Source organism: Echinops telfairi, unplaced genomic scaffold (assembly GCF_000313985.2).
Source record: "Echinops telfairi isolate 266 unplaced genomic scaffold, ASM31398v2 ScPeMD7_7424;HRSCAF=8462, whole genome shotgun sequence".
NCBI classification, from domain to species: domain Eukaryota; kingdom Metazoa; phylum Chordata; class Mammalia; order Afrosoricida; family Tenrecidae; genus Echinops; species Echinops telfairi.
The window spans coordinates 24788693-24802129 of NW_022111324.1; the positions used below are offsets into that span (position 1 = coordinate 24788693).

Consider the following 13437-nt stretch of genomic DNA (forward strand, 5'->3'; position numbering starts at 1 on the left):
TCTCTCTCTCTCTCTCTCTCTCTCTCTCTCTCTCTCTCTCTTTCTCTCTCTCGTAACTAGCTGAGTAACACCCAGAGTGCTCCTTAGAGGCCAGGATGGTGAGAGTTGGCCTCAAGTACTTTGGACCTGTTGTCCGGAGAGACCAGTCCCTGGAGGAGGACATCATGCTCAGTAAAGTAGGGGGGCAGCGAAACAGAGCAAGGCCCGGAACAAAATGGATCGACACTGTGGCTGCACCCAGGGGCTCGACGGGAGGAAACACTTGTGAGGATGGCGCAGGGTGCGCAGTGTTTCCCCTGTGGGGCAGAGCCAACGCCGTGGCACCTCACCACCACCACAGCACGTACCTGGATGGCCTTCTTTTTCTCTAAGGGCTCATCCTCAGACAGGATCCAGCTGGACTCTGTCACACAGCTCTTTGAGCTGGCATCGGCTGCTACCACGTTGAAGCCCAGCAGTAAGTACGGTAGTAAGTTGACAGGGAGGGGAGATTCCCCTGGCGTTAGAATGAATCTATCCTGTACTGGATCGGTCTCCCCGGACAGGGACCTTGACAAGTGTTTCCTGGCTCTCCCCCTACCTTCTGCAGTTAAAGGGAGACAAGGGGAGAGGGAACTGGAGCTGGGAAAATTCCCTTTCTCCGGGTGGGATGGGGCTTTGCTGAAGGCTGCTATTTTGGAGAATGCTCTGGATGTATTTCACACTGGGTATGTATTCCCCACCCTCGGCCAGAGCCACCGTGGTATCTTGCTTTACTCTTGAGCTGGTGGGATTGCTGCGGGCAGAGACCCACGAGGATGGGTGGGTGGGGTCTCTCTAAGGAGTCTCTCAGTCTCAGGAGTCTCTCAGTCTCTCAGTCTCATGGCCTTCAGGAATTTATCAAAATTATCGTTTCCTTGTTCCCACCACTTGACGGTTTTAGGGCTTCTGTCTGAGGCAATGAGGTTTCCGCTCACTCTGACTTTGCTGTGGCTCCGATTCCTGCGTGGGCTGTTGTCCTGTGACCTCGGTTCTCCCACGGACCCACGATGGGTTTCAGCTTGTTCAGTTTAGTCCTTGTGGAGGGAGAGGTGGCAATTGACAGCTCTTTCAGGTCTGGTTGGAGCCCAAACCAGAAAGCCTTGGTTCATTTTGATAGATCCATTTCTCCATTAAGACTCCTTATCAGTGCATTCCTTAAGACCATATGTTTCTTTAGTTATGTCATCATGTGGGTTTTTTTCTAATTATTTGGACACATTTATAATAACTGCTTGGAAGCCTTTGATAAATTCCATATCTGGGGCAACAGTGAGTCACTTTATATTAAGCATCTTTTTTCTCCCTGGTATGTATTTAATTTTTGTTTGCCTCTTTGTCTTATGACTTTTGGTTGAAAACTGAGCTTTTTGGACAACAAACTCTAGCATCTCTGGTTCGCGTGAGGATTGTCAGTTTGCTTTTCTTTTTCTTTCATATAGCCTTTAACAAGAGCTTTTAAGTCTCATTGCTTATGCTCCAGGCAATGAAGGATGGAGAGGAATCCAGAGGGGCACCCCGGAAAAGAGTGGCCACAAAAGATTACCTGTCCAGTTCTAGCCAGAGTGCTTTGAAAACCCTGGGAAAAGCCTGCGATCCCCCAACCATCTGGGACTGCACTCCGGCTTTTACGATGTTTATTGGGAAAGACAAGAATGCTAACGAGGCGCCCAGCAGGCCTCACAGACCAAGTCGTTGACCAAATGAGCACGGTGTGATGAGGCAGTGGTGGGCAAATGCTCCTTACCCGGGCCTCCTCGGAGGCCAGACATCAGGGTGTTGCTGGATCCACTCCGGAGGAGCTTAGGCACCAGGCCTCCTCGGTAATGCTGATTCCTTGGCACTTCGGGACCTTGAACGCCCGAGAAAGAATTTGTAAGTTTGTCATGAAGCTTGTGGTCTTGAAGCAATGTCTGAATTCTTTCCAATGGAGTGGAAACGGCTTTTGTGGTCCCTGCCAGGACGGCTGCCGGCTGCGGGTGGAAAGGCCCGGGCGCTGACGTGCTTCCGGAGACGGCAAGACAGATCTCAGTGGAAGGGCCCGTGGTCGCTGTCTTCTGCAGCAACGCAGGAAGGATGCCACGGTCCCAAGGTTCTGAATGCAGCCTTCCTCAGCGTCCTGCTTTTGAGTCCGGAAAAAGAACCTTCTGGAAGGGAAACCTGAGGACGACCACGTTGAAGGCCGCACACCAGCCACACAGGCAAACGCTTTGAGTGGCCCGCATTTGTGATGTGGGGTGACAGGCCTTGTTTTGAAGATGTGAGGGTGGGCGGCCTCCTTGCATGAGTTTCTGCATCCATCACATTGCTTAAGGGCTTTCTTCGTGACGGATTTTTCTAACCTCGAGGGTGGGCTCTGCTCATTAACACAGGCCAAGTGCCAGGTGAGGGTCAGAAGCACAGGCCCAAGGGGCTTCAGGTGAGGTCGGTGACACCCCGGGAGCTGGGGTTTGGGGCAGTGGTAGCTTTTTGATAACGTTCCCGGCTTCTTCCACAGTGACTGATCCATCTCTCTGCCGGAAGTCGGTTTTGATAACTGGATTTCCCACGGCCACAGGCCTGGGAGCCCCGCTGCCACAGGTGAGCCTGGGGGCCAGCAAGTCCGTTAGTTTTTTGAGCAGGCATTGGCTTGTCTGGCATCAAACTGCAAACCGTTTCCCTTGAGGTGTGCAGCGGCAACATCTGTCCAGCCCTCTGGACTTACAAGGATTCTGTTTTGACACGGTTCCGCTCTTGCTTGTCAGCTTAGTTCAGCAGTCACACACAACGATTTGGGTAGTTTATATTGAACATTTGCATCTAAACCCTTTGGTACTTCTCTTACTTTCAGAATCTACCCCTATATTTCCAGCTGCTCCGCCAGCTCTGAGCTCTGTCCTTTGCCACTTGACACAGCGAGATTGTCATTGTTTGCTTCCCGAGCTATGAGAATTGGGGAGCATTCACAGACAGATGCTCATTTCTTACACATTCTGTTTTCCACCTTTCATGGATTAACTTGTGTTGTTGCAGCTTGCTTTGAACATTTGATAATATGTTTATTGTTTTATTTTACTTCGATAATACTTTTAATACATTGGGTATTTTAAATATATTTTGTTCAGATTTTTTACTGTTAACTCTAAAAGGGTTTGTCCAACCAATTCACCCATCATTCCTGAAGTTGGGCTCTCAGTGCTTCTCTAACGTCTCACATGAGAACATCTGTGTGTTGCTTTATGCCATTAGACTCCAAAGTCTAGTGGCAGTAACGTGTACTTAAATTCAACACATCCAGCATACTACCCTTTTATGGATTTCTAAATAAAAAGCTTTCTCTACTGCTTTCCCAAGGCCTTATTACACAGACAGGAATTTCAACAACAACAACAAAACATAAGAAATAGGCCCAAGAATAGGATTCTAATGATTTAGAAACCAGGCCAGATTCAGGGGGCTGGGGGGAATAAAAGTAAAAAAGATGTACGCTGACAGTTAATTAAGAGGGGGCTTCAAAAAGCTTACACAAAAATTGAACGAAAGGAAAGTGGGACTTTTCCACGGACCCTCTGAAGCCCTGTTGTATATGAAAAAGCCCTGTTGTATATAAAAAGCCCTGTTGCATATAAAAAGCCCTGTTGCATATAAAAAGCCCTGTTGCATATGAAAAGCCCTGTTGTATATAAAAAAGCCCTGTTGTATGAAAAGAGTTGGGGATTTGTGAGGACAGAGAAAAGGTGGAGCACCTAGTCAGGAGTTAAACAACTCAAGATGAAATAGGTGCGTTCCTTTGGCTCCATTCAGCAGTTTCCACTGGCGTATGCCCTTAGAATCCCTGCTTCTCTATATCGAAAGCAAAGACACAGAACTATGAGAGTCGGTAAAAAAAGTATTGCTACAAGAATTCCAGTTTATTCATGCATGGGCTTATTTTAAGCACGTTTACACATGTCTGTGATCAGTGAATGGCTGCAGACAAGTCCTCTCTGTGATACACTTGTCTGAGTCTCCTTAGGGTATCTTTCCTGCACATAGGCCCGATCCAAACAGCATCTGCCCAAGGGGATCTGCTCAGCTAGTTAAATTCAAAGCAGAGACGTCAGAAGGTTATGGTGACTGGTTTTTTGGGGGGGGGTGGATTTTAAAGGGGTTAAATATTGATAGGTTTTCTTGAAAGGCTCATGACAATCATGGGATTTTATTATGAAGAAGTTTTACAAACATGGGAAACTGCAGAAATATTTCCACAAAGAGTTTATTGATTGATTTCTTCCCACCATGACAATACACCTGCTCATTTCCTTGAAGCTAGATAGGACCATCCTCTGAGAATTTCCTTGGGAATCTTTACCCATCCACCCTGTAGTCCTGATCTCGCCCCTTCAGGTTCCCTTTTGCTCTCCAAACTCAAACAAACGGAAAAGAGTTGAGTCCCTGGCAGATGGCAGATGACCCAAGTGACTTTTTGATGTGTCAAAAATCAATGAAGGCAGAATTCTCAGGGGAAGGGTTAGAGAAACGGAGACTTCTAAGAGGGGCCATGTTGAGAACAATAGTTTCACAAGTTTGACATTTTTAAATAAAAGTTTCTAGGCTTTCGAAGCAGTACTTTTGACCTATATTTCTATTCTTTTCTTTGCTACAGAGTCGTGTAAAATGTTTTAATACGTCTTGAGATATTCTAGAGAATCATATTGGTTAGACGGATATTATTCAGCATCAAAACAAAGGCGTGGGCAAAAAGCCGGCACGACGAGCCAGTCACGTAAATCACCTTTCTCTGATTTGCTTTACATTGTATCTTTGGCCCCTAGTCTACCTCCTCTCTTCTGATGGATGGGCCTAGGTTAAGAAGGCGAAGATAAAGCATAAGGACATTATTAGCTCTATGAGATCTTTGCTCACCCCTCCCACAAGAACAATGGCCCCTGGGAATTCAGCTAAGACAAAATACATTTCCAATACTGATAATGTCTTAGCCATGCACTAGACGTTTCATTTTGTCGTCTATCTTAATCGGTGTAACATAAAGCAAGAAAAGTGATGAGAAAAGAATGGCCCTGCAAAAGTTTGGTTCCCTTTAAAATAGAGCAAATTATTACCGGAGACGTAAATCTTCCCACATCTTCAATAATCCGCATAGCATGACTATCTCATAGTATTTCTTCCAACATTCAACAGCTTCTGCAGCAGAAGGATCCTCTTTTATATTGCTCTGATACTCAATGAGCTCAACCCGCTTGTTTTTGTATTTCTCCAAGGTTTTTTTAAACCGCTGTGCAATTGGACCAGGTATTGTTCCATCCTGTATATCACACCACCTGCAAAGATGCACGTTAATTACAATGCTTATCTTCTATTGTGTACTGAATCATTTTCTAAACTATACTCACAAATTAATTCTTTCTTCGATCAGAGCAGTATAATTCTCACAACTCTCTTCATCATCCCAGTCTCTCCAAAGAAAGTCATAAAAAAACCTACAATAAAGCAAACTAAGATGGTAGAGATCACATCGCCACTCCCAGGTTTAGAATTAAAACACTCTTCTGATGTCAGAATTCTCTACATAAATCTTAAAAGTTAGAAAATATACTATGAATGACTGATCAATGAGCTAATCATAAAAGACAAAACTTTAAAAATTAGATGATCCTGGATCAATTTTAGGTTATAACTGCCCATAAGACATTTCCTAATGGTCCAAATTTTATAGATTTTTACTATAATTCTGAGCACCAAAGAAGTAATGCTTAAAATATAATTTTAAAATTCAAGGGGGGACAGGGAGAGGGCACACATTAGAGAATCAAAAACATGCATTAAAAAATTCTGCTTTTGCATGGATAACTTTTCTCAAATTATATCAACTTTGTAAGAAGCACCCTATGTGAATGGTGACATCTATTATTTGCAGTACACTGAATGTTGAAAAAAGAAATCAAATATATTTAAAGTGCTTAAATATGGACAGAATTTAATGTTGCTATCTCTTAATATGCTCAAACTTAATTGTTATAAAATGCAAGATCAAACAATGGCAAGGTTTTCAATGGCCAAATATAATACTCAGGCAATATATATATATATATATACATTTGACCTAAAAGTGTTACATATAAAATATCTTCATTATAAAAATGAACAAATTCAATCTAGTAGTGACAAAAGAGCAAGGCAATGAAGATGTATAATGTGCTGGTGTGGGGAACACTTACATACTGAGTTAACTTTTTGAACATAACTTTGACTTTCAGAGGCAGTAAGCCTAAATACCTTACAACTTCCAAGGCTAGAGCAATATCGTGGATATTGGGATCTTGTCCTTCAACCGGATACACTTCCAAGAGCGGTACACTGTGCTCCAGCTCTTCCAGAATCTCACCCACCAAGTCCCTTGGAATATTGGCAATATTGGAAGAAAAAGGCTCAGCAACAGAAACTGTAACTTTGAAACAAGAGGAGGAGCTTTGGCGTGGTTTACAAGTCACCTAAGAGAAAGACGATGAGATGCGTCATTACGAATCCAAGAAACCCCAAGGGTGTCTCATAGATGACCAAAGGATCAAGTTTCCCCTCTTTCCCCTCTCTAACAAGCAACATGTAGGGCAATTCGAGATCCATATAAATGAAGCAGCAGCCCTATTTCAAAATTTACTTCTTAAACATAGGGGTTTTTAGGTATCAGGAGAGGAATGTCCTATCTCTTCTTATTTCTGAATGGCCAGACTTTGGATTTCATTGACCAGTAACACTTTTTGTGTGTGTAAGAACTAGACTAATGTTGCCTCTCGAGTATGCTTCAAAACCAAACCATTACCTACATCATATCACTTGCAAAAGAAAGACAATCCAACTAGGTATCAAAAAAAGGCAAAAGGGCATCCTCAAGAATAAAGTCCCCAGGCGGCGTGACCACGCTGCAGCAGTACCGTGCTCAGTCCCCGCAGGCGCTCAATAGCTGTGCTGGAGAACCGCTGGAGAACCACGGGGTCTGTGCCCTCGAGGTTTTAACATGGAAATATATCATCTGAACTATTGACACCAAACATGCTTCCCAATAATCAACTGTGAAAAGGTTCAAGTGCATGCGCATCAACATTGTTTTCAGGTATTTCTGGCATAGTCAATATTCTTCTCTGCCATCCTAATTCAAAGGCATCAGTTATGCTTGCATTTTCCTTTGTCACTGGACTGAATGCCTACAGAGGGATGGAAAGTACCAGGGGGCTGGTCTGGGTGCACCTGACTCATTAAAGTAACATCTTTGCTTTTCGAAGCCTTTCTTTTTTTTTTTTTAATCAATTTATTGGGGCTCATACAATTCATCACAATATATAGATCAATTGTGTAGAGCACATCTATACATTTGTTGCCCTCATCATTCCCAAAATTCACTTGCCTCTTGGGTTCCCGGAATCAGCTCATTTTCCTTTTTTCCCTCCTTCCCCTCCCTTCCTCTGTCCCCCTCCCCCATGCACCCTTGATAATTTATAAATTATTATTATATCTTATATTACACTGCCCGGCGTCTCCCTTCACCTACCCCTCTGTTGCCCATCCCCCAGATAGGAGGCTATATGTAGCTCCCTGTGATCAATCCCCCCTTTCTACACCCCCCTTCCCTCCTGGTATCGCCACTGTCACCCCTGGTCCTGAGTGGTTCATCTGTCCTAGATTCCTTGCATTTCCAATTCTCATCTGTACCGCTGTGCATCATCTGGTCTAGCCAGATCTGCAAGGCAGAATTGGGGTCCTGGTAGTTGGGGGGAGGAAGCGTTTAAGAACTAGAGAAAGGTTGTGGGTTTCATTATTGTTATACTGAACCCTAAGTGACTCATCTCCCCCCTACCCCTCTGCAAGGTATGTCCAGTTGTCTAGAGATGGGCATTGGGTCCCCAGTACGTGCCACCCTCATTGATGAGGATATGATTTTTCTCCCCGCCTTTGGGGTTTGAAGCCTGGTCCCTTTGGCCCTTCATGATCACACATGTTGGTGTGCTGCTTTTCGCAGACTTTAAAGACGTCTTTTGCTACAGATCTGTCCAAATGCAGTATCTTTCTAAAATTTAAAAAAAAAAAAAGGAGAAAACTCAAAGCCCAAAGCAGAGTCGGTTGTCTTTATCGCCGTGTTTTTCCCTTTGCCTCGCACTTCCTTCCTGATGTGCCCAGCTTCTTCCGAGGTTCCTTGCTGCGCAGCGGAAGTCTTCAGCCATTTTTGTAGAGCAAGTAAACGGGTGACAAGTGATCTTTGTCGTCCTGCAGCGGCGAATTCTGTGGAGGATGTTTCTGGATGATGCTTGGTTGATAGTGGTTTCTTTCACAGCACTGCAAAATGTGTCATTTCCTTCTTGCGCCCCCATAGTTCCCCCTCAGAGACTTTCTGTCACTCCATTTCTCCCTCGAGTAACATGCTTCAGCTATTTTCAAGAAGTTTGACCACCAAGTGTCTTGGTTTGGATTCCTTGCATTTAGAATGCACCCGAACTGTCTGAATCTGTATGCTTATGTCTTCCTCCTCCTCCTTCTTTCCCCCCCTCCTTTTCTGAGTCTCTGAAGACATGAGTTCTAGTCCTGCGTGACACTGCACATGTCTCTGAGGTTATGTTGTTTTCTCCCCGCCTCAGTCTATGGCCTCTCTGATGTTCAGATGGAATCATTTCTGTTTCGGATCTCCGTGTTCATGGATTCTTTCCTCTGTCCTCTTCATTGTTATCCACTAAAATGTCTGTTTGGGTTACTACCTTTTTGTGAGTTCTAAAATTTCCACTTGGTTCTTCTTTATATCTTTTATTTCTTTGTGAAGGTTTCTATGCTTTGCTATGGTTATATCTATTTCCCCATTTGTTTCATGTGCGCACTTGATGGCATTTTTATGAAAACCGCTGTAGAATCCTTGTCAGAGCATCCTACCATTTCGTTAGCTTCTCTCCTTCAAGTTGAGATCGTCCTGATTCTGGGTATGAAACGTGATTTTCGATTGAGCTTGAACATTCTGAGGACTGGGTTAGGGCACTAGGGATCTTCTGTTTTAGCAAGTTCACTCTGACATTGGTCTGGTGGAAAAAGAGGTAGGAGGCTGCTAACTTCTTACTGCCACATGGGGAGGGTTGTTTAGATTCTCCTCGTCTCTGTTGGCCTCTGGTGAAGAGAAGAGGCACTGCCGCTTTAGGCTCCCCACTAGAACTCTGCCGAGACGGTGGATGTTAAGAGTCCTGTCCTGACGCGAGATCTCGTCTAACAGAGATTCTTTCTTAATGCCGGGTGGCTGGGTAGCATGATACAGTCCAGGCTCCCCCTAGAATCTTCATTGACACCACCGGAGGGGCGGAATGACATGGTCCTTTGATCACTCAGTTCCCCGTCAGTCTTCCCACTGGTCTTCTCTGGCGATGCATGCTTCAAAGTCTAGGTTCTGTACCTGGCCTTCTTCATCTGTGGAAGAGAAGAGTAGTGGTTGTTCTCATGGGGCTTGCGACGACTGCCCATCTTGGTCTTTGGACCCTAGAAACCGGACGCTTTCTTGTTTGTATGCACTTGCTGGCATTTCGGCATTGCTGGCTCCTGCAGTCCCCAGATCAGGGACTTTAAAGCAAAAGGCAAGACTGGAAAACTCTCGGCCATTTCATTCCCTGGGTCCCTGTATCCCTAGTTGATTTAATATCTGATTTTCAGAGTCTTCTTAGGCTTGTTTCATATGTAGTCCAGAGCTTTCAGTTGTACTGACTTCATCTTTTCTTTCATTTGCTTTAGGTGCTCCATGGTTAACAGCAACTTTCAGAGTCTCTTTTGACATCCACTTGGATCTTTGCTTTCTGATGACCTTTTGCTTTCCCAGAGATGATGGTCTTGATGTCCTCATCAGGCTTTCTGTCAACAGTGTTCAATGCATCAACTCTGGTCTTGAGATATTCTCGATATTCAGGTAGGATAGACGACTTGAGGTCTTATATTTGGTTCCTGTGGACTTGTTTTCATTTTCTTCAGCTTTCTCCTGAACCTACCTATGAGCCCTTCCTGGTCTGTTCCACAGTCGTCCCCTGGTCTGGTTTCAGCTGCTGAGATTGAGCTGCTCCATTGTGTCTTCCCACAGATGTAGCCAATGTGATTTCTGTGTGTTCCATCGGGGGAAGTCCAGGTGTGGAGTCACCTTTTGTGTTGTTGGAAAAGGCCTTTGCTCTGAGCAAGTCATCGGTTTTGCCAAGTTCTGTCATGAGACCTCCAGCTTCATTTCTAAAACCACGTGCATACTTTCCAACTACTGTTCCCTCTGCTTTGTTTCCAACGTTTGCTTTCCAGTCCCCAATAAACTACAAGGCACCTGGATTGCGTGTTTGATCAAATGTTAACTGAAGTTGTTGGGAACTCTTCAACTTCTTCATCACAATCTTCGTAGCGTTACTAGGTCAGTTACTTTATACTTTTTACCTTTTGTTGCTATTTTCTCCTGTCCTATTCTTTTTGAGTTTCATTTCCCTCTTTCAGTCTGCCTTTGTGGCGATTTCGGTGGAAGACTCTGGGACAAAGGGAGAAGCCCACAAGTTTTCAAAGAGGTGAAAAATCTGTTGGTTTTCATCCACGGAGCGAGTTCCAGAATGGCATTGGCATTGGTTTCTCAGCCAGCCACATTGGAAGTTCAAAGACAATGGAAAAAGTTTTTCCAAATTTTGTGCACAAATTAGAACCAAGGATTCAGGTACCTAGTCAAATTATCAAACAGCCCTGGTCATGCAGTGTGTGGTTTGAACCCATTCTGCAGACAGATGAGGCAGTCGGCTTCCATAAAGACTACTGCTTCAGACTCCCTAGAACGCCATTCTCTCCATCCGATATCCAGTTGTGCCGGGTCAGAATTAACGTTAGCAGTAGTGAGTGAGTCATGTGATCCAATAAATATGAGGAACTTTTCAAGCATACAAGATCTTAATAGTTTTATCAGCTTTGTGCCTTCACTGGATAAATCCTTGGTCAAAGTGAGAGAATGCCCCAAGAACAAAAGGAAGACATCTGGGAAACATTGTTCGCATGAGAGAACGGTGAGAGGAAATCCAAGGCTGGTCATGGAAGGAGGCTCTAAGAGGTCAGCTGTCCAGCAGGTCTAGAGACTCAAAATCCAGAATTGAGAACAGAAGGATATAAATGGTTTGTCTTCAAAAGAACAGCTAGATAAGCCTGAATAGATGTAGTGTACTTCAGATAAAGCCTGAGAACTTCTAGGCAGTTGCTATAGCTTAAACCATGGCATTTCCACAGAACTTCAGGGACCTAGATAGGTTCTTATTGAATGAAGGAGGCTGCCCTGAGGAGTTGATGGTAAAGTAAGCGATGCCAGGACACTCTCTCTCATTGGGTCAGAAAGGTTTTGATGAGTTATACAGGTTGGGTTTCCATATAAAACTTGATGGCAAACACAAACAAACAAGCATCTTATATTGCTAGGAGAGAGAGAGAGAGAGAGAGAGAGAAAAGAATGACGTTAAAGCCACTGATATGACCAATTTCCTCTAGTTATCCAGATGAAACATGTCCAGAGAAGTTATGAAAACTCCAGGCAAACGCTATGAGGAAGCCTCCAGGAATCACTAAAAATAGGATATTATTGCAAAATCAACTCATTCTAAGATTCTTGTATTCCTTTGGCGTCTCTGTGGTTGAAAATATGCAGGTCTCTAGCTGTAAAGATGCCAGTAGCGAACGTTCCCTTTGTTGTTGTGAGCTGCCGTCGAGGTAGCTCTGACTCAGGACACCCGCAAGCATGTCAGAGCAAAATATCGCCCTGCGCAAGGGCAGCTTCGTGCCCCTTGGCATGTGCGAGACAGTGTTCTGTGGTGATTCACAGGGTTTTCACTGGCCAGCTTTGCTAGGTCGTCGCCCTTTCTTCCTAGTCTGTTTCCGTCTGGAAGCTCCACTGAACACTGTCCTCCAGGGGGAGTGTTCCTGGTCATTTGAAATACTAGTACTAGAGTTCCCAGCATCATAGCAACACCACATAGGATATCACAGTATGACAAACCGACAGATGGGGAGTGATATTTTTCCATGGAACATATAATTTGCATTTGTTTTTAATTAATATGTAATATAAGGAGTTCTAAAGCCAAATTTTTCTTGTAACCAAAATGGCAGCTTTGAGATCGCTACCTAAAGCTGGGGTATAGTTTGTAATTACAGAGGTTCTTTTCTGTGCTGATGCTTAATCATATTTTTGATATCATATGCCACAATATTTAGTCTACAGATAAAAAAAAAAGCAAAAGCAGATCAGATGAAATCCTGGAAGGTGATGTATTATGCCAAAAGGGTACTTTCCAAAGGGGAAAAAAATCGAACTTAATAATAATTTCCTGATCAGACAGATGAGGATTGAAGGGATATGGTAGGAAATGCCCCACGTTTGTTAAGGCCTAAATACTAGTTTTTCAAAGACATGACTTTTGTTCTTTTTAGGTTATTTCAGCAACTGTAACTAGGCGAATAAATATTGTCTGATACTACTGCTGCATGATAACAGTTTACATGGGTGCTCATCCTTCCCCTTTTTTTATCCTACTAATTTACTTAGAAGTTTAAAACAGAAGTTTTTGTCACCCTACATATTAAATATCAAATCCACAAGTTTAGCAAGGTCATATTTCATCATCTTAAAAAAATCTGATGATTTAATTCAAAGAACAGAGATCAGATAAAGATGAGCTACCTCAACGAGGATACCAACAAACGGGATGGCAGCTTCTTCGTATTTCACAAAGAATAGTTCGGGATTCGTTTTCCAGACACCGAGCCATGTGTCTTTCATCGTTAGTTTTTCTGATAGGTATTTACTCATGGCCTCATCAGCATCTTCTGCCTACAAAATCAACAAACCCATCTGACTGTATATGACATTGTAGATTTATAACTGAACACCTTTACTAATATCTGTGGAAATATGGAAGCATATAGCCTTTTAAAAACCATTTTCTTGGCATATCGTTTACATCTCATCCAATTCCATAGCAGTTCAGTCACATCCAGGAGAGCTGCACAGGCCCCCCCCCCAATCAGTTTGAGAACAGTGTCTCCATTCTGAGCTCACCGTCAGTAGCTCCCCGTTGCCCCCCAAGCTCCCTGCCGTCCCCCCAAGGAACCACGAATCCAGTTACTGTCTCTGTAGATTTACCTACCCTGCATTTCATGTACAGAAGAACATCTTTTAAAAACCCACCAAATTAACAATGATAACAAAGTAAAACATAAAAACCTCAATCGAAAAGAAATCAGAAATATTAAGAACTAGAACAAATTTAAAATGGATTCAAGAGGAGATGAAATCATAAAGTGATCAATCTTAACCTAACTGCCTCTGCAATCAGCAACTTTCCAATGCATGCAGCCTGGAAGCAAGGCCATCCACATCCCGGGTCCACATCAGAGGAGATGAAGCAGATTTCATCCACGTGT

General features: G+C 43.7%; 1 protein-coding gene across 3 annotated transcripts in view; it reads right to left on the bottom strand.

The window, feature by feature from the left end:
• The window catches only part of SHCBP1L (SHC binding and spindle associated 1 like), a 37751-nt gene extending 24911 nt beyond the window's left edge, over window positions 1-12840 (bottom strand). The window contains exons 1-4 of one of the 3 annotated variants that reach the window (XM_004706686.2): window positions 12695-12840; window positions 6274-6488; window positions 5391-5477; window positions 5100-5318 (exon numbers count right to left, since the gene is read on the bottom strand). In XM_004706686.2, coding sequence (XP_004706743.1) covers window positions 5100-5318; window positions 5391-5477; window positions 6274-6488; window positions 12695-12823 — 650 coding nt within the window. In that variant the 5' untranslated portion in view covers window positions 12824-12840. Of the gene's footprint in view, window positions 1-5099; window positions 5319-5390; window positions 5493-6273; window positions 6489-12694 lie in introns of all 3 variants that reach the window. The other 2 variants (XM_045298277.1, XM_045298278.1) reach the window with 2 other exon arrangements.
• Window positions 12841-13437: the final 597 nt, after the last annotated feature.